Raw genomic sequence first — 17,989 nt, 5'->3', positions numbered from 1 at the left:
TAGGCAGGGTCCTCCTCGCAGTAGGCTGGTTTTGTCGAGCTGACTGACGCTCTTCTCAGGACTGCGGCATGACTTTGGCACTCTGCTCAGTCACCTCTGGACAGCAGAGCTCGCCTGCCCATTCTGCTCAAGGGCAAGCACCGCTCTCAGTGTGTCTGCTTCCCAGGAATGTCTGTGCAACCGTATTGGAGGTCATGATCCCGCACAGTCATGTGTGCAAGGTGAAACACGTGTCTCTTTGCAACCACCACACCCTTCTTGCTGGCTACTTGCTCTCTGACAACCGCAAAAGTCCCAAGTCCAGGAACGCATACCGCCTGAAACAGATGAGACGTCAGATTAGATGTCTTGGGGGGACAGATGGATGAATTGGCAAAGAATGGCAATGGTGCTTAGTTCCCTGCCAAGGGCTGAGGTTCAAAGAAGCAAGATGGGCTCTTTGGAAACCTTGGGAGTAGACAAACAGGGCCTGCACTGTTCCCTCTCAGTCCCCTTCACCCATACAGATAGCTCAGGAAAAGCTGACAAACACCCTTTGGCCTAAGAAGACAAAAGTTCCCGCAGGGAAGTTCCCACACTTGGAATAATCCCTGAAGTATCCCAGGCTTCCAAGTTTTGTCACGCAACTCTGACCATGGGGACTTCAGACACCCCAGAAAAAGTCCAACCCTTTTTCTGACACTAGGCCTGGACCTTACTGTCCATCTGAATGGACAGAAGAAGTGGCTCCTCACACATCTGTGCACTGCAGTGTCATGCCGGGGCACTGCTCCTGCTTTCAGTGGAGAGGAAGAACAGTTGTGCTGTTGAGCAGCACGATCACTGACTTGGGCTTCTACAATTGGCTGCTTGATAATTAAAACACCATTCTTAAAGATTTCCTTTGCCGGATAGAAGAGTACTCGCTGACTTATTAAAAACCTTCTCTTCCATATAACTTCTTCGTGACATGTATTTAGCTACCTTAAGAAAAATCAGTTATCGCCTGCTTCTGTATTAGAGATACAGAAAGACATAAAATCATTTTTGTGAATGGTATAGGAGGTGCCTCCGGCCACGGCGATGCTTTCTGTAGGCCGAAGGGGTGGCCTGTGCTTGTCAGCTGTTCATTCCACGGCGTCAGTGAGAATCTCCGACAGGCATGGGTGGCCTCTGCCCATCGAGCTGGACAGGCTTTTGTTGGGCCGCCATTCCCCAGCAGGAGCAGTTTGGTTGTGCCCCGTTTTAGTGCGAGACAGAGAAATCCTGGCAGCTGTCCTTTCTCCTCTCGCTGCTTATGCTGCTTTCTAATACCTGCCCAGCATTTCCAGGCAGCTCCAGATTCCATGAGCTCTTGTCTCAGCTGCGTTCAACAAATGCTTTTTAGTGGAGCTGGTGTGTTTCAAAGAAGAGGGGAAGAGAGCACAGCAAGTGGAGGAGGAGAGACGGAAAATGCAAACCACCAGGCAAAGCCCCTGTGCTTGGGTGACCGAAAGCTCAGCCAGCAGGGATTTACGGAGCCTTCAGCGTGACGTACCCCTTCCCATGCTAACAGCAGGCAGCAGGTCAGGAGCTGCAGGCTAGCCAGCGCCTCGATGTCTCTCCCAGACGAGTGCTGTGTTCATCATTGGCTGTTCACTTTTAGCGCGCCCGACTGCCTGCTACATGAGAACTGAAGGGAGCTCTGGCTTGCGCTGCTGACGTGACCTTTTCCTTTGTAGCGTGAACAGCGTGGGAAGTCTCCAGAATTTAGGCAGGGAGGGCTGAAGACAACTGAAAGCGGAGAGGTTTGACGTGTGAGGTGCAGGGGGCCTGTGGGACTAGACCCTTAGTCAAAGGCTTCCTCCTGGAAGCTGGTTTCTGCAGGCGCCTGTTGACACGAGCTTGTACAAGCCTGGCTCATGTTTCTTGAGCAGTATTTTGGAAGGGCCGTCCACTCGAGAGTCTGAGTTTTGCTGAGGGCCACTGAAATGGACATCCTTGAGGCATTTTAGCCGTTCTTCTAAAAAGCTCTCTCTTGCCACCCCCCGGTAACCTGCCGTGATGTTTAAATGCTGCCTAGGACAGTGTAGTGGCATAATGACTCTACTTGCCACGTGGGCCCCGCCTCAGCGTGGAGATCTCTACGTGCACAGACAGACTGGCCAGGTTCCTTGTGGGCACAAAGCCTTCACTGCTTGTCTTTCAAAGGGCCATCTCTTCATGCGCATTTTTATGAAGCACAGAAGATGATAATGTCTGCGTGTAGCCTGTCACGGGCCATTGGCGTTAACATGCAATCCATCAGTCTGCACATGAGGTGCTGAGTAAGAGCCTGGGATGATCCTGTGTCGGTAACACTTGATTTCAGAATCCTCTAATTTCTTTGTTTCCTATGTTCAGCAGCTAGAGCACCATAGGACGGCTGCACATTAAAGATCTCGAGCTACAGAAACTTCATCAGAGCTGATCTACAAGCTTGGTGCTAGGAAGGCAGTTTCCCTCTGTAAGGAGTCTTTTTCTGCAAATCAAAGATTGAGGGTTATTCTCCTCTCTGGTAGAGGGAGCTTGGTTTTATTTCTCAACGAATAAATGTACATGCTTGCATTCCTTGCCGTGTCTGTAGCTGAGCCAGAACGCGCGGGAAGGACAAGACCAAAGCCCAGTCTCAGCAGCTGGTCTGCTCTTGCCCGGTGCAACGGGAGCAGAACTCCCTGTGTAGCTGTTCCGTGTTGCCGAAGGCACGTGGCGAGGCAGGAACGGGCTCCTGGTGCCATGCGAAACCAGCCGGCAGCTGCCAGAGAGCGCGGGGGGCTGTTCGGGTCCATGTGCCCACGTGTTTTCCCTGCAAGTGTCCTGGCCCCGTGTCTGGTGGGGCTTGGAGGGGTCCCCCAGCTGGGCGGGCTGCAACTGCTGCAGCCACGGCGCTGGGACCGCGCTGCCCGCCCTGCCTTGGGCTGCCTCAGTAACTGGTTGTTCATTCGCCTGTCGCCCGCAGAAGCGGAGAGGAGGGGGCCGTGGGTGGCGATGGCTGAGCAGGAGGCGCTGGCCGAGCAGGAGGTGTGTGCCATGCGGCACTGGGAGGTGCCGCCGTGACAGTTCCCCCAGTGCAGGGAGTGAGCTCAGCTCTGTGATGTCACAGCCCGTGTCACAGCCTGCCAACGTCCTAACAGCCCGGCAACGTCTCCACCGGGCAGTAGAGCCACGACGGCTGCCACGTGCGCAGCCAGGCTGGAGGGCCGAGGCAGGAGCAGCGGCACCATGCCGGGCCGCAAGGCAAACCTCAGCCAGCGCGCCCAGGAGCTGTGTGCCGCCGTCGCCTTGCAGGGTGCTGCCCCTTGGGCTTCTTGTGGGGACGGCCTGGGGCGGGCGGGTGGCTCTCGGTCCCCGCGTTGTCCTGCACGGTACCAACAGCGCCTTTGTGTCCCCCAGAGCAAGGCGGGAAGTTTTGCGCGCAGCCGCGTGAGGAAAAGCGCAGTGGGACCAGAGAGCGGCTCCCCCGCCTGTGTGAGGCTGTGCAGGAGGACGTCCGTGCCCGGGGCCATAGCCAGCAGGTACCATCGGGTCCCTCCTGCTCTACCCCTGCCTGGCGCTGGCCCTGTCGGGAGCGGGCGGCACAGGGCAGCACTAGGCTGGGACTGGCCCCAGGCTGGTGGTGATTGTTCTCTCTGCCCCTCTCGTGCCCACAGCACAACAGACGCAGCGTCTCTGAGACCTGCAGAGCGCCAAAGTCCTTGGGGGCCACTTTGGCCAACCAGACAGGGCCCAGCGCGCCCGGGCTGCTTGCAGGGGGCTGGGGCTGTGGGAAGGCTCAGAAGGACAGGGTGGGTGGTAGAGTGACCTGGTGCCGGCACAAGGACAGCCCCCCAGGGCTGGTGTGGTCCAACGGGGGGTGTTTGTGTGTGGTCCCACGGGTCCCTTTCCACTGCGGGACCCACCCGTGCAGATCCTCCTTGAGCTCCCTGAGCAGATCTGTTGTCCCGGCAGTGCTCCCGGCTGTCCCAGCCTGTGTGTGCCCAGGGCTGCCCGGGTTCCTGCAGCTCCAGCCGCATCCCTGAGAGAGAGATGCTGTCCCTGCCCTGCCCTTCACTGCCCGTCCCGAGGTTACAACGCGGTTATAAGCCCCGCTGCGGTGACAGAGACCCTGGCCCCGCAGAGCTGCCTTTGCCCGGGGGCCTCTTGCAGGGCCAGCGGCAGGCGGGTGCGGGGGGGTGGTGCTGCTGCTGCTGCTGCTCTCCGGCACCCCCGCAGCTGGGGCACTGATGGATTCGATTGACGCCCAGCCCTGGGTCTCAGTTAGGCAGCACCCCTAAGTCCGGTGTCCCCAGCTCCACCCTGGGGGCAGTTTTGCAGGCAGGACCCCCTTGTGCCGCGGGCGCCCAGCAAGTTCTGCCTCCAGCCTGCTGAATGCTCGCATGCCCATCCAGGTGGCCCAGGAGAAGCTCCAGGCCGACATCTATGAACGGGGTGAACACCTGCAACATGCTGCTGCACCAGGTGAGGCAGCGGAGACAAGTGCGGGAGGAGCTGCAGAGGCGGCTGCAGCAGCTGCAGGATGCTGCGATGCCTGACAAGCAGCAGCAGGCACAGGCGCAGGTACCTGGGACCCCCTCCTGGGCTGGCAGCACCTGCAGAGGGCTCTAATCCAGCCCCTGCACCCCCCGGCTGGCCTCTGGGCTCGGCATGCGGGGTCACCCCCTGTACCCCCCCACCTCTGCCCCAGGCCATTTGCCAGCTGGAGAAAAACATTGAGAAGGTGCTCCTCAAAGTCCACACTGGACAGAAGGTGACTGCCCTGTACCTGGCGGTGCGGGATGTCCTGAGGAAGGTGAGCTCCTCCCCACCGTGCCATCGTGCCACCTGCTCCCCCAGCAGAGACAAGGAGGTGCCCCAGGGGCAACGCTGGTGGGACGCCCCCCTCCCAGATCAAAGAGGTCCTCCTGCTCCCCTCCATCTGCTGTCACAGCACGGGGGACCCCTGGGGCTCACTGGGGTGACGTGCTGTGGCTCCCTGTGTCCCAGGAGCTGGCCCACCTGCCTCCGCACCTGGACCTCCTGTGCAAGATGGCCGAGCTGTATGGTAGGGAGCTCCAGGACATGGATCTCATGGCCTTGGAGGCCTGCAAAGCCGCTGACAGAGCCAAGGTGAGATGGCCAGGGGCACCTCGGGGCCCTTTTCCACCCTCCAGAGCCCACCGACGGCACCATGTGCCCCGGAGCTGCTGAGTGTGCCTTCAACCAAGAGCAAAAGAGCCGGAGCTGGGCTTGCCCACAGCACCCCGATGGCTCCATAGCTCCTCCCGGGTGTCGCTCTTGGGCCGCGCTGCCCTGGGGCTGGGGACAGCCTGCCCGAAGCCCCAGCTACGGCGAAGGCAGCACGCTCCACCCGCCAGCCCTCCTTGCCCACTATCCTTCCCAGCCTGTCTACTTGGCGGCGGGGCTGGTCATTGCTGACCCTGGCCATCCCACAAGTTCAGCTGGCTGCCAAAGGTCCGTTCCAGCTCTGACAGCCACTTCTCCCTTCTCTGACACGCTCCAGGAGGACGCAAACAGGACGCGCAGCCGGATCCTTGCGGAGAGAGCGCGCATGTACCGCTCCCGGGCCACCCAGGAGGTCTCTGTAGACACAGGGTGGCGGAAGGACGTGTACCAAAGACACCTGAGAGCGGTGAGCTGGGGGTCCTGGCACAGGCCAGGCTGTGGGCAGACGGCAGGCATCGGTGCCGGGCCCCCCCACGGGTCGGGGGCCTGCAGGGCCAGCTCCCCCCGGCTGTCAGCAGCGTGGGGGGTGACAATGCACATCCTTGCAGCAGGAGAGGCACGAGCTCACCGTGGACTCCCCGACCCCGGCCTCACAGGACCAGCTCGTGGGTGAGTGCCTGGCAGGGTGCAGGGGGGTGGGACGCGGGCACAGCCGCAGGCATCCTTCCCTGACGCTTCCCTCCCACCCCAGGCACCAGTCTGGAGGCCGTCAGGTCCCAGATGGAGCACGAGGCCAGGGTCACGCAGAAGATGCAGCAGGCCAAGGCTGCGCTGCAGTGCTCCAGGATCTGGGTAACGTGACCCCCCCCTCTGGCAAAACCCACGGCTGCTCAGGGCCCGGGGAGCTGAGAGCCCTCTGCTTGCCTTGTTTCATTGTGGGCTTCTCTGCCCTCCTCTGCCTCGGGAGACCCCCAGAGGCCCTCTGGGGCGGGCAGGGATGGCACCACACTTCTCCGTGACATGAGCTTGCAGCCGTCCATGGTGCACACGGCTCCCCGAGGCCACGGCCCGGGTCCTGTACCCTGCAGGAGCACCGGGGGCTGAGTCCTCGTGCTCTCCCCCGGCCAGGACATACCCGGCAGGCTCCTGGAACAGCAGAAGTCCTCGGCGGACCTGGAGCAGTGCATCAAGGAGGGCGAGGAGAAGAAGCGGGCACTGGCGGAGAGGCTGCACGAGCTGGAGCTGAACCTAGCTAAGCTGAAGTTTCACCAGCCCTCCAACACAAGCAGGTGTGCAGTCGTGTCCACCGGGCCACGGCCCTTGGCGGGGGGGACACGTGTGTGCCAGGTGTCCCGACACAGCAGGGCACCCCTTCCCACGTCCCACTGCAGCCGCCCACCCCTCCTGTGCCGCCAGGTTTTCTGAGCAGGGGGCTCCCCCAGCTCTGGGCCTGGCAGAGCACCCAAAGCTCCCGCTGCGGCGGCAGGAGGACCCCCGCTTCTGGCCTGGCGTGGGAAGTGGTACCAGCAGCGTGGAGCTGGGTTGCAGGCAGCACCTCTGCTCTGCATTGGCAACCTGAGCAGCTTTTGCAACAGCTCTAGGGTGTTCCTGCCCCCCCTGTGCACTTGTATGGATGTGAATGTGCTTGGCTCCAGGGTGCTGGAGGAGGAGCTGCGGCTGAAACTGCAGTGCCAAGAGGCTCGGCTGGAGGATATGCGGGCCCAGATGATGAGGAGCAAGGATGTTCTGCTGAAATGTGAAGAGGACATCGACAGCCTTTTCGTCCGCCTGCAGGGCATCGCCGTGCCCGGCCAGGTACCCACATGGGGCTGGCGTGAGCTTGGCCCCGGCCACTGCCCGGTGGTGCAGCAGCACGGCATGGAAACGCTTGGCGCAGCCACTGTCCCCCCCCCGTGGCTCGTTTTCCCCACCAAGGTGGTTGTTCTCTCTCTGACTCCAGGAGGATCCCGTCAAGGCCATGGCGGTGGAGGAGAAGCTGCAGCACTGTGAGCAGAAGCTGCGCTACCTGGTGCAGCGGGTGGCCAGCCTGCCCCACGACTGGCGCAGCCCCAACAAGGACAACAAGGTGCGCGGGGGCTCCATCCCTGCTGTGGCCTTTGGGCACCCGCACGGGGCTTTCCCATACGGCCCATCCCAAGCGTCCTCCCAGCTGGCAGGATGGAGGTGGCGCCAGGGGAGAGCCATGGAGCAGCTCAGCCCCCGGTGGCACGGGGCACTGCAGGGTGTGCCCCGCGCGGGGACCTCGAGGTGGGGCAGCCCTTGGCTTGGAACACCCACCTCCCCTTCAGCAAGTAACCCAGAGTGTCTTCCACAGATTTTTGCCGAGGTCCGTAATTTACTAGAGAACACCACTGCGGATCACCCACAGAACCTGAGGGTTTCCTTGGAGGACGCAGGCAGCGGCCAAGGTAGGAGAGCACAGCGAGGACACGTGCCACAGCAACCATCCCAGCCCCTGCCCGTGGGGATTCCTGGGCATCCTTGCCTGTCTTCCACTGTCCCAGCAGAGCCCAACCCACGAGCTGCTTGTCCCAGGTGCTGTGGGACAAGGAGGGAGAGCCTTGGCTTCAAAATCACCTGGTTGTGGCCTCCTCCTGTTGGATGTTCTTGGGGGAGACCACGAGCTTTTGGCAGCTCTCTACTGTGTTTTTAACAAAGCGGGAGCTGTACCCACCACCCCCTGGCTCCAGGCCTTTCTGGGAAGCGCCAGCAGTGTTGAAGAGGGGCCACAGCGGTGGCAACCCCAGGCTCTGCAGGTCCCCCTGGGATGCGGGGCTGGCAGAGCCAGTCGGCAGTGCCTGTGCCTCAGGGCTCCGCACGAGGGCTCTCTGGGATGCCACCAGCCCTGCAAAAGGTGCCGGCTCTGCCCAGGGACACGAGCGCACAGAGCCTCCACAGCCCACTCCTCTCCACTCTCTCCTCAGAGTCCTTGGATTCTGATGACGAATCCTGTGGCCTTGTCCTCACCCGGGAGGGCATCAAGAAGCAGGGGCTGCTCCTGATGAAAAGCAAGCAGCGTGGCAAGAAGTAGCAGTTTCTCCAGCAGACCTTTGCATGCCCCACAGCCACCCGCTGTGCTGGGCATGCCCTAGAGCCACCCGCTGTGCTCTTTGGCCGGCAGCTTTAATAAAGTAGATGTTTTGCACTCCTCACAGGCCTGTGGTACACCTGGAATGGGGGGGTCACTTCTGGCACCTGGGACGCCTGGGTGCTGAGCTGGCTTTGGAAGCACCCCCATCCCCGCCGCCCCTCACCCCGTTGCGCTCTCTGCAGAGGTGGGGATGGACCGGGGGGGGAACCGCTTTCGTGGCCAAAGCAAAGCTGGGGTCAGGGTGGCTCTCTCCCGCTTGCTCCTGTGGGGCAATCGCCTTCGCGGGACCTCTGCAGCCCCAGACCACTGTGGGACCTCAAAGGGCTGTTGCCTGTCCAAGGCAGCTCTGGGGAAATGTGGGGCAGGGGCTGAGACCTGTCCAGGCATTGGACCTCAGGGTGGGGGTCTTCATGTGCATGCGTGGGAGCACAAGGGCAGACCCTGCCTCGGGAAGGGAGAGCCAAGTCTGAGCTGGAGCCCCCAGTCTGGGGCTGCCTGACCTGACCCGGCTGGGGACCCTTCCAGCTTCTGCCCTCCCCTGGCCCCCGCACACACGTTGTGCAACTCGTACTGATAACCCTGACCTCAGAGCACACGTCGGGCGCTACCTCTGGGCTGCGGGGCAGTGCCTGCAGGTAAGGTCTAACCCAGCATGAGCCAGGACAGCAGAGGATGCCACAGCGAGCCTGTGGCTCCCGGACAGGATCCCCAGCCCTGCTGACTGCTCACGGACACCCAGCCGTGGGCTCCACGGTGCCTTCGCTGCAAAGGCACTCCTAAAACATGGCTGCAAAGGGATGGTGCTGTTTCCCCAAGTACAGCCAGCACTGACAGGGAGACCCACGCGGGAGAGTGGCACCTCGTCCCCTTCAGCCGGGGGACATCAACACCAGACCAGGCTTTCACTGTCCTCTCTGCTTGGTCCCTGTACTTCATGCCAACAGCACTTGTAACATCATCCCTAGGGGGAAGGAAGGGCTCTTTCCGTTCTGACCTTGGCAATACCTCTGGTGTAGATGGACTGTCATCCACATCATCCATCGACTGGCCGTCTACATCCAGAGCCTCATACCTGTTGTACAGAGTCACCTGGGAAGACGAGGTGGCCAAGGAGAGTTTGCCTGCCACCCCGAGCATGGACTTGCCTCCATTCACTCCTACCCTTTAAACCACCACCTTCAGCCTAGCAGAGGGAGGATACAGGATCCCCTTGATCTTGATTTTCTTCTGGTGGCTGTTCCTGTTTCTGTCTCATGGAGGGCAGAGCATGGTTCCACCAGTCTATGCTTTCCTCAGACTTCTCAATGCTCCTTGAACTTTCTACTTCCTCTTGTAGCTCTGCCACCAGGCTGAGCAGACCATCCACTTGTCCACACCCCACAGAGCTCTTCTCACCACTGCCATCCATGAAAGGCACTTGCATGCCCTGCAGCCCGAGGCCTGGATGCCTGCATGTTTTCACCGGAGCTCTCTCTGGGTTGCCACATCCATCCTGGTGAGTGCAGAGTACAGAGCTTTCTTCCAGGTGGATACCATAGCCAAGCTCCTCCTGGGAGAGTGATGACCACCACTGAACTCGCTTCTTTTGCTGGTAGGATGATGACGCCCTTCCTGCGCAAACTGCCATGCAAACTGCTGCGCACACCCTGGCTGATCACCACACAGTTGGCCTGCTCTGCTGGCAGTGCTCCTGGCCACTAGTGCTCCATAGGCTGCTTTTTATGGGGGTGGGGTGGCTGCGGTTGCTCTGGCAATGCCTAGACCTTGAAAGCATCTTTCATGAGAGCTGTCAGCTCTCAGTGGGTGTCTCCGCTGCCCTGGCATTTTCCTGCCTTAGGAAACCCCCTTGTGCAGCAAGATCTGCCGCTCTACCGTGGATCGGGCTGGCTCACCTGGGTGGAAGAGCAAGGAGGTGTTAATGAGGTGGGACATGGAGGAATGAAAAGGAGAAGCCTTGCATAGTTCCTCTCTGCAAGAGACTGGACTGGGGGTGCTGACAGGACAGGGTCATAGGGACAAAGGCAAGGAATTGGACATCAAAACAGAGGGGATTTTGGGTCACCAAGTAAAGTGACTGGCAGGGACTGAAGGCAGAAAATCTGGGGAGACCAAAATGAGGGTCTGGGAGCCCATTCTCCAGCCGACACACCCCAGGGGACTCATATGTCTAGGTATCCCCACTCCTCTCAAGGGGGGGACCCAGGTATCTGGGACCTACATAGGAACCCCGCTGTCTCCTGGGTATCCAGGCGCCTGGGCTCCACCTGGGAACCCCACTGTCTCCTGGGTATCCAGGCGCCTGGGCTCCACCTGGGAACCCCACTGTCTCCTGGGTATCCAGGCGCCTGGGCTCCACCTGGGAACCCCACTGTCTCCTGGGTATCCAGGCGCCTGGGCTCCACCTGGGAACCCCACTGTCTCCTGGGTATCCAGGCGCCTGGGCTCCACCTGGGAACCCCACTGTCTCCTGGGTATCCAGGCGCCTGGGCTCCACCTGGGAACCCCACTGTCTCCTGGGTATCCAGGCGCCTGGGCTCCACCTGGGAACCCTGCAGTTCCCTGGGGACCCAAGCATTTGGGTGCTGTACTTTGTGGCCATGGGGTGGTGGTGGGTGCTGGCTCCCTGGCTCCCTGGAAACCCAGGCATCAAGGCAGGGGGGCTTGCCTTGCGGCAGTGGGTGGCCCTGGCATCCTGGCTCCCTGCGGTGCACTCCTGCCTGCTCTGCTTTGGGCCTCCCAGTCAGCGCGAACAGCTCTGCCATGACATTACTGGGGCCCCCCTCAAGGACCCTCGACATCAACGCTGCCTTGAGGCCCTTGCCCAGGCTGCTGAGCCACTTTCCTCTGTCACTGTGGGTGCGTCATGGGTTCCCCATCCTGACCGGCACCTCCATCCCACCAGGGACCTCCAGCCCAAGGGGGACCACCACTCTGAACAGGATCCCAGAGCCGTCTGGGGTTTCCCACTTCAACCGATGCCCTCATACTGACACGGGATCCCTGGCAGTTGAAGACCCCTTTCCTAAACAGAAACCCCAGGGACCCACCCCAGACAGGCACCCTACGACTCCCAACAATGCCAATGTCTCCCTAGTCCTGACCTGGACCTCAGGGACCTCTGGGAACCCCAACCCTGCCTAGGACCCTGAGAATCACCCAAACCAGAACAGGGACACTGAGGACACCCTGGCCCTACCTAGGACCTCAGGAATCCCCAAGAATATCTGACCCTTCCCCAGTATCCCTAAACCCTGATCAGGACTGCAGGAACCCCCAGGAACTCCCAGCCCTTACTGGACCCTCCCATCCCTGAACCTCCAATCCCAACCCTGTACTGGTCTCAGCACACCTGTACTGGTCGCAGGGTCGGGGCAGCGTGATGTACTTCGGGAGATCGTCATGGATGCCCTGCATTTTCTGGAGAAGCAGAGCAAGACGAGTGAGCAGGGGATGTGGGACATGTGAGGGGTAGGGTCAGGACATGGGTCATGGGGGACAGGACACGGAGGCCTTGAATGGGGGGTGTGGTGAAATACAAGACGATATGGAGGTCTGGGGCTGTAAGGGGATAGCTGGGGAATCCTGAGGGTATGTGGGCTTCAAGGTATACAGCTTCTGGGGGGAGGGGCGGGGTGTTGGGGGGGTATTTGGGGATATATGGAACTCCAGTAGGGACATATGGGGTTGAGGCAAGTACAGAGGATCTGTGGGGTCTGAGGAGGGATTCTGGGGATCAGAGGGAGGTTACATTGTCTACCTGGCCTGCTGGACAGAGCCCTTTGAGGTGTCTCTACAGGCAGCCGTCAACGTAATCTGGGCGAAGCTGAGCCATCTGGAGAAAGGTATGGGGCCAGTGGGGACGCCCACCCAAGACTCCCACTCTGGAAATTCTCCAGGACCCCCACTAAAGGGACTGTCACAGACCCCCCCACCATGGACATCTACACCCCAGGGACCCCCACCTTGGGCACCCCCATCCTGAAGAAACCCCTGGGGATCCCATCTGGGCTGGACAAGGGACGAGCCCAAACAGCTCATCACAGGGATGCGGATCCCCAGTGATCCCCAGTCTAATGCTGCTTCCTCTCCACCAGCTCCAGCCTGTGTCCCGCCTTGTGGTGAGTGCCCGTCTCTCTGTCTTGCCACCCTCTGTCGCCTCATACATCTCCCATCCCCATGGGACCAGCAAGTCTCTCCATCCTAGGATACCAGCCAGCTGCTCGCGTCTTCCAGTGTGCTACCTGCCGCCTCGTGGACTGCCAGTTTCCCCTGGATTGCCCAGGTATGGGGACATGGTAGACCCAGGCATCCAGGCTGGTCTAAGTCCCACCCCGGCGCTGGGTGCCTCCAGGTCTCTGGGGGCAACTGCCATTCCTCATGTGTGGCCATGCCTGCTGGGCCCACCATGAACGCACAGCAGTGTGCTGAGGTGCATGCCTGTGCACCTCTACTGCGAGCACGTGAGCACTTGTAGTCACACAGGAGCACATTCATTCCTGTAAGTGCATGAGTAGATGTGAACTCACATGCTTCTCAATGCTCCCAGTGCAGGTCCTGCGGGCCCAAACAGATGAAACCGTCACACTGCACTGCTCTGTGCCCTTTGCCACCCTCCCTGGCCTGCCCGTTACCTGGATGTTTGCCAAGGACGTGAGTTGCATATATGCTTGTGCAAGGGTGTACACAGACATTCAAGAGAGGACTGGGCCTGGGTAGCAAGGCCTGCATGCACACAGTTGTGCGCTTGCCATAAGGACAATCCATAGATACAGGTATGGCTTATACAGCAGATATAAGTAGCACGTGTGTAAGCATGCACAGGATGCAAGCAAGTGCTGACCCATGTGAAAGGTGCACACAAGCAAGAGGCAGGTCACTTGTGTTTGCAGATTCATGTGTACTTGTGTGCACACGTGTGGCAAGGAAGTGGCTTTTGCTCTGCTTGTGCATCCCTCTGTGCATACAAAGAGCACAAGGAGCACGTGGGACATAAGGTGCATGCACATGCATGAGTAAAGGGTACAAGAAGCATGCTTCATCACGTGGGACATGACAAGCATGTGCAGGACACGTGTGCCTTTGCATGCACATGTATATTGTTTCATGTACCTGGTGGACCAGGCTGCCTTGATGTGTTCCCCCCCTTCCCCAGCTGTACACACAGGACCTGACACTGTTTGAGGAGCTGCAGGGAAGCACAGAGGGATCTCGCATTCTGATCATCCATGACCCCATTCCAGGAACCATCGCCTGTTCCCTGGGGGAGGTTTATGAGCCATTGGTCCGCAAGTACTTCTACCTCAACGGTGCGCCCAGACACCTGAGTACCCCTGGGGGCAGTGAGCAGTGTGGGGTGAAGTAGCACCCCAGACACCTGGGCCCATGGGCGGGGGGTGCATGGGGTGTGAGTAGGGTGCCAGTACACCTGGGTCCATGGTGGACAGGTGTAGTGGAGCAGGTGTTCCCTGATGCCTGGCTTCTCTGGGGACAGTGGGGCACATGGGGTGGAGCAGGGACCCCCAGATGCCTGGGTCCCAGAGGGCAGTGAGGTCTGTGGCGGGAGCAGGTCCTACAAAAGGACACCTGGTCCCTGGGAAGCAGTGCCCCATGACCCGAGGTGTCTGTGTCTCTACAGTATCAGAGGGAAGTGTGGAGGACGAGCACAGACTCCAGGCTCGGTTCAGAGCTGTGCTACATTGGCCCCACAGCAAGACCCGCCTGCGCCACATGGTATTGCTGGGGCTGGCACTTGGCTCCATGGCGCTCGTGCTGCTGCTGGTGTGAGTCCTCCTGACCTGGTAAACCTTAACCAAAATCCCGATAGACTGCAAGCCATGGACTATGTCCCCCTGGGACTCCCACTGTCCTCTGACCCGTTCCAGGACACCTCCCTTGCACCCAGCACCACTTCAGGCTTCCCTGCTGCCCCCAGACTCCCTAATTATCCCTGAGACCCTGCCATTCCCCCTTGTCCCCAGAACACCCACTATCCCTTAGGCGCCCCAGTTACAGTCAGTTGACCCCGTGGTCCCATACTTTCACCCTTAGACCCACCAGTTGCCCCCAGGACCACCAAATTGCCCCTTGGGCCCCCCAGATTCCTCATGATCCCCCTCTCCTCAGATGGAGATACAGGGTCTCCTCCCCCCTGTCCCATCCCCACCCTTTCTCTATTCCCCCTTCTGCCTTCCAGGGCCACCTGTCAATGCTGGAGACTCACAAACCGCAGTGACCCCCAGACATCTGACAGACCTGGACAACAAGGTCCCTCAGAGGATTCCGCATGCCCGGGATCACCCTAGGGGAGCTTGACACGTGGATCCATCCCTAAGGACCAACATTTCCACAATTGCTTTCTTGTATTGGGGATGGCATGTGCAAATAAGGACAGTCTAAAAGCAGAACCAAAGAGTTCTAAAAATGTGTATTACGCTGGAGATAGAGATCTGGGTGTTTTGGGCTTGCACACAGAAATCTGTGGGCTGGTGTACAGAAAAACTGGGTAACAGGCAGTGCACAAGCAGTCCAAAATACAGTCCCAAAACCCCTGACCCTGCATTTCAACAGCCAGCACTAAGGGAAGGTCAGTCTGCTACCTGTAGGAAAGCTTTCTTTTGATACTGATGTATTACTACACCTTTATATGTCATGGCCATTACAAATGCCAAGTTACTTTCTCCTCTGGTATTTTTTTTTGCCTGAAACCATTTTGTCACATATTTACTTTTATACCACTGTATAACCCAGTTGACTCAATTTGGTAATTTGAATAAACTGCTGCTACAGATTTTTCAGTCATTATGTCTGTAACAAAATGATCAAACAGTGGAAGAAGAATGCTATATGATTCCTTGAAGAAGAGATTTTAGAAAAAAAACTACTCTAAAACCCTTAGACTGTGATCACAGTATCTTCAGTGCTCTATGTTGCCTTTAAACATATCTGGACTTATGTTAGAAAAAACAACTACCAGAAAAACATGACAAAACAGGCGACAACTGCAGTACACACAGAGTATGCCCCTATCCCATCGGCGTATTCAGTCCAAAGCTACTGGTAAAATGCTTCTGCCACCTGGGTGGACACTCCAGCTGTGTTTTTCTTGTGTTTTTCAACTTGTGTTTTTCAAAGGAAGCTCCAGAAATAGGTGAACGTGCCAAAGAATGCATCTAATGGAGCTTCCCAGAACTGAGAGCGCGTCTACGGCTGTAGACAGGCTCTTCTGCAATTGAAAACCACGCTCTAATGACACCCATCCATCTCCTGTCCCTGTGCTGTTCCCACATGCCCAGCACACCAGGGGGGCTGTGCTGGGCTCTGGGTCAGGGAGTCCTGCGCTGCGAGCAGCTGCCCAGCCATGCAGCAAAGATCTGAACATACTCTGCCAAGCAGGGAGCCAAGCAGGGAGCATGGGTGGCCAGCGCTGGGCCACTCTGCCCACGTCCAACGCACCCAGGCTTTGAAGGAACTCAGCTGAAAGAGATGTCATTAGGAAGCAAAACAGCTGCACAGTACCACCCGTCCTGCTGACTGGGCATCTCTGCTCTTGCTGCAGCAGGCCACCAGCTGATGGTGAGATTGATGCACCCCCGGCTCTCGGCTCTCGCTGCACCGCTGGCACCCTGGGGCAGCGCAGCTGCAGGCATGGCACTGTTGGCCGGAAATCATGGAAAATCTGCCCATCCACGCGCCTTTGTGCAAACCATCCATCCCTTCTCTCTTTCACAGCGCTCTACAGCTGCTGCCAAAACAGTCTGAACTACGACGAGGCTATAGGAGCCAGCACGAACACTGGTGTTTGCCTTTACAAGGTCTAGTACAGCAGAACCACAGAGCATCAGGTTTTGTGCCCATCAGCTTAGAAGCAGCAGCTCCAGGACATGTCTATTAGACAACAGTCACCACACCGCTGGATAAATACGAATGCTTGGAATCCAGCTGATCAAACCATGCTAGCTTCATACACCTCGCACCTTCTGAAAGGGCTTCCCTTCCTCCCTTGGCAATGCAGAAACAAGGGTATACACCCCACGGGTGCTGCAAGGGGGAGGAAAGGTTTACAGCTCTCACAAGAATGCTGCCTTGAGCAGAGAGGAGCCCACCAACATCTGCCAAAGGCTCGGGTCGCTGAGAAACCCCTCTCTCCATGGTGACATTCACCCAGTCCAAAATCCAGCATCTGTTGGTCAGCAGCTGAGAAGGTCCCAGTTCCATTTGGATTTGCACAAGTCTTTTTTGGATTGGAGAAACTGTGCATATCGGTATCGAGGAATTAACATCTTGGTTCCCTAACCTATCAGTGGGGTTAAAGAAACCGATCATTATAATAACCGGGGCGATTTTTACAGTTGTGCCTGTGATTGTCCTAATGCAATGTTGTGTCACTTGTGTGACTGGCTTAGTAACACAACTACAAGAAAGGACGTGGAATCACGTTAGATACTAAACTATTGCAGGTATGCAATGATGAAACCAAAGGAGGGCAGTGTTAAAGACAATGTTTTTTGAACTAAGCGATTTACAGTGCTGAAGCTGCTAAATGGCAGGACCAGGCCTTGTCCCTTGCACAGCCCTAACCCAAGGCTGGTTTAAAACTTGGTCAAGTTAATCAGTTAATGCGCGAGGTAAAGAGCGCTGGTGCTCGCCCCTGGAAAGGCTGGGGGTGGGAATTTGGGTGCTCTCTTCGCTGCGGTAGCGGGAAGGGGTCTCTCGAGGGGTAACAGGTTTTCTCCGGAGTGGTGGGGGTTTGGGTTTTCTTCAAGAATGCGTTTTGACCATTTTGCCATCTGTTGTAAAATTTGGTCCTGTGCATTATTTGAGCCCTCTTGTTTATATTTGACATTCTGGAATGGCGTAACAGTGTTTGAGTTCGGCATTTCCATTATAAAATGGTATTGTTGCTGTCTACCTGAGCGAGCAGAGTGAGCGAGTGTGTAACGGGCCCTTTCGTGTGAGTGTTCTGTGCAACTGAGACGCAGCTCAGCTACGAAGCGAGCCCTGAAGCCTGTAACTTGCATAAAGTGGAAATGGAAAGTGAACAGAGTGGGGAAACAGTAAAAAAAGAGCCCTTTGGTTTGTATTTTGGCTCATTGGAAGAATATAGGAGGACCGCCAGGTGGGAGTCTCAATAAAAATATCATCAATGGTGGCCTTTATATATCTTAGAAGATCAGGAAATTGCAACCCCTTGCTATAATTCATGTTGTTTTTAAGATGACAGGGAAAATGGGATGAAGTAACATGTGCGGATATGTTTTCCACTTTGAGAAGCCATACAGAGTAGCAGGAGGAGTGCGCGACTAATATAGCACCACCTGATACTTTGATTTTGGTGCTAGAAAAGGATAGGGAAAAACTGAGACCTAAACTAGAAAGACGCTCTTGTTGAATTTTTTGTGTTAAATACACGATTGCTGTATTTTGCAAGAGCGAGCCTCAGGTCGCGGCTCCGCCTGTGGAGCAACCGCGGTGAAGCGCGGAACACTCGCACTAATGTAGGACCCGAGGCGGGGGAGTCAAGGACCCCAGGGAAGGGTCAAAGCCTTGGGGCGAGTTTGTACAAAGCCCCACACCCGCTGGGAGCTGCGGCTTGGCCGGCAAAGGCACCATAGGCAAGGACAGAGACTTAAAGCAGCAAGGAGCAGATTTGCATTCAGGGTACGAAAGGGTTAAAGCAGAGGTGCTGTTGCAGAGGCACGCACTTGTACCAGCTACGGA

General features: G+C 57.8%; 2 protein-coding genes across 6 annotated transcripts; both read left to right on the top strand.

Annotated features, from left to right (window-relative positions):
* The first annotated feature begins 812 nt into the window (after positions 1-812).
* Positions 813-8,260, top strand: LOC106112930 (coiled-coil domain-containing protein 183-like). 5 transcript variants are annotated; one of them, XM_055797519.1, is made up of 13 exons: positions 813-3,018; positions 3,391-3,512; positions 4,386-4,554; positions 4,682-4,786; positions 4,981-5,103; positions 5,498-5,626; positions 5,769-5,829; positions 5,912-6,012; positions 6,289-6,449; positions 6,816-6,975; positions 7,121-7,246; positions 7,496-7,589; positions 8,106-8,260. In XM_055797519.1, exons 1-13 carry the CDS (start codon positions 2,551-2,553, stop codon positions 8,210-8,212), a joined length of 1,926 nt encoding a protein of 641 aa, XP_055653494.1. In that variant the 5' UTR covers positions 813-2,550; the 3' UTR covers positions 8,213-8,260. The 5 variants fall into 5 exon arrangements, with proteins under 5 accessions (XP_055653494.1, XP_055653492.1, XP_055653493.1 ...); XM_055797517.1 differs by having other exon boundaries at positions 7,121-7,589; XM_055797518.1 differs by having other exon boundaries at positions 7,496-8,236.
* A 2,609-nt stretch (positions 8,261-10,869) lies between these two features.
* Positions 10,870-13,634, top strand: LOC129783787 (sperm acrosome membrane-associated protein 6-like). Its single transcript, XM_055795101.1, has 7 exons — positions 10,870-11,128; positions 11,637-11,711; positions 12,046-12,114; positions 12,367-12,390; positions 12,477-12,554; positions 12,819-12,922; positions 13,425-13,634. Exons 1-7 carry the CDS (start codon positions 10,870-10,872, stop codon positions 13,632-13,634), a joined length of 819 nt encoding a protein of 272 aa, XP_055651076.1.
* Positions 13,635-17,989: the final 4,355 nt, after the last annotated feature.

Source organism: Falco peregrinus, chromosome 2 (assembly GCF_023634155.1).
Source record: "Falco peregrinus isolate bFalPer1 chromosome 2, bFalPer1.pri, whole genome shotgun sequence".
Taxonomy (NCBI): Eukaryota; Metazoa; Chordata; class Aves; order Falconiformes; family Falconidae; genus Falco; species Falco peregrinus.
The sequence above is the reverse complement of the archived record's forward strand: the minus strand, read 5'-3'. Positions and strand labels throughout refer to the sequence as shown.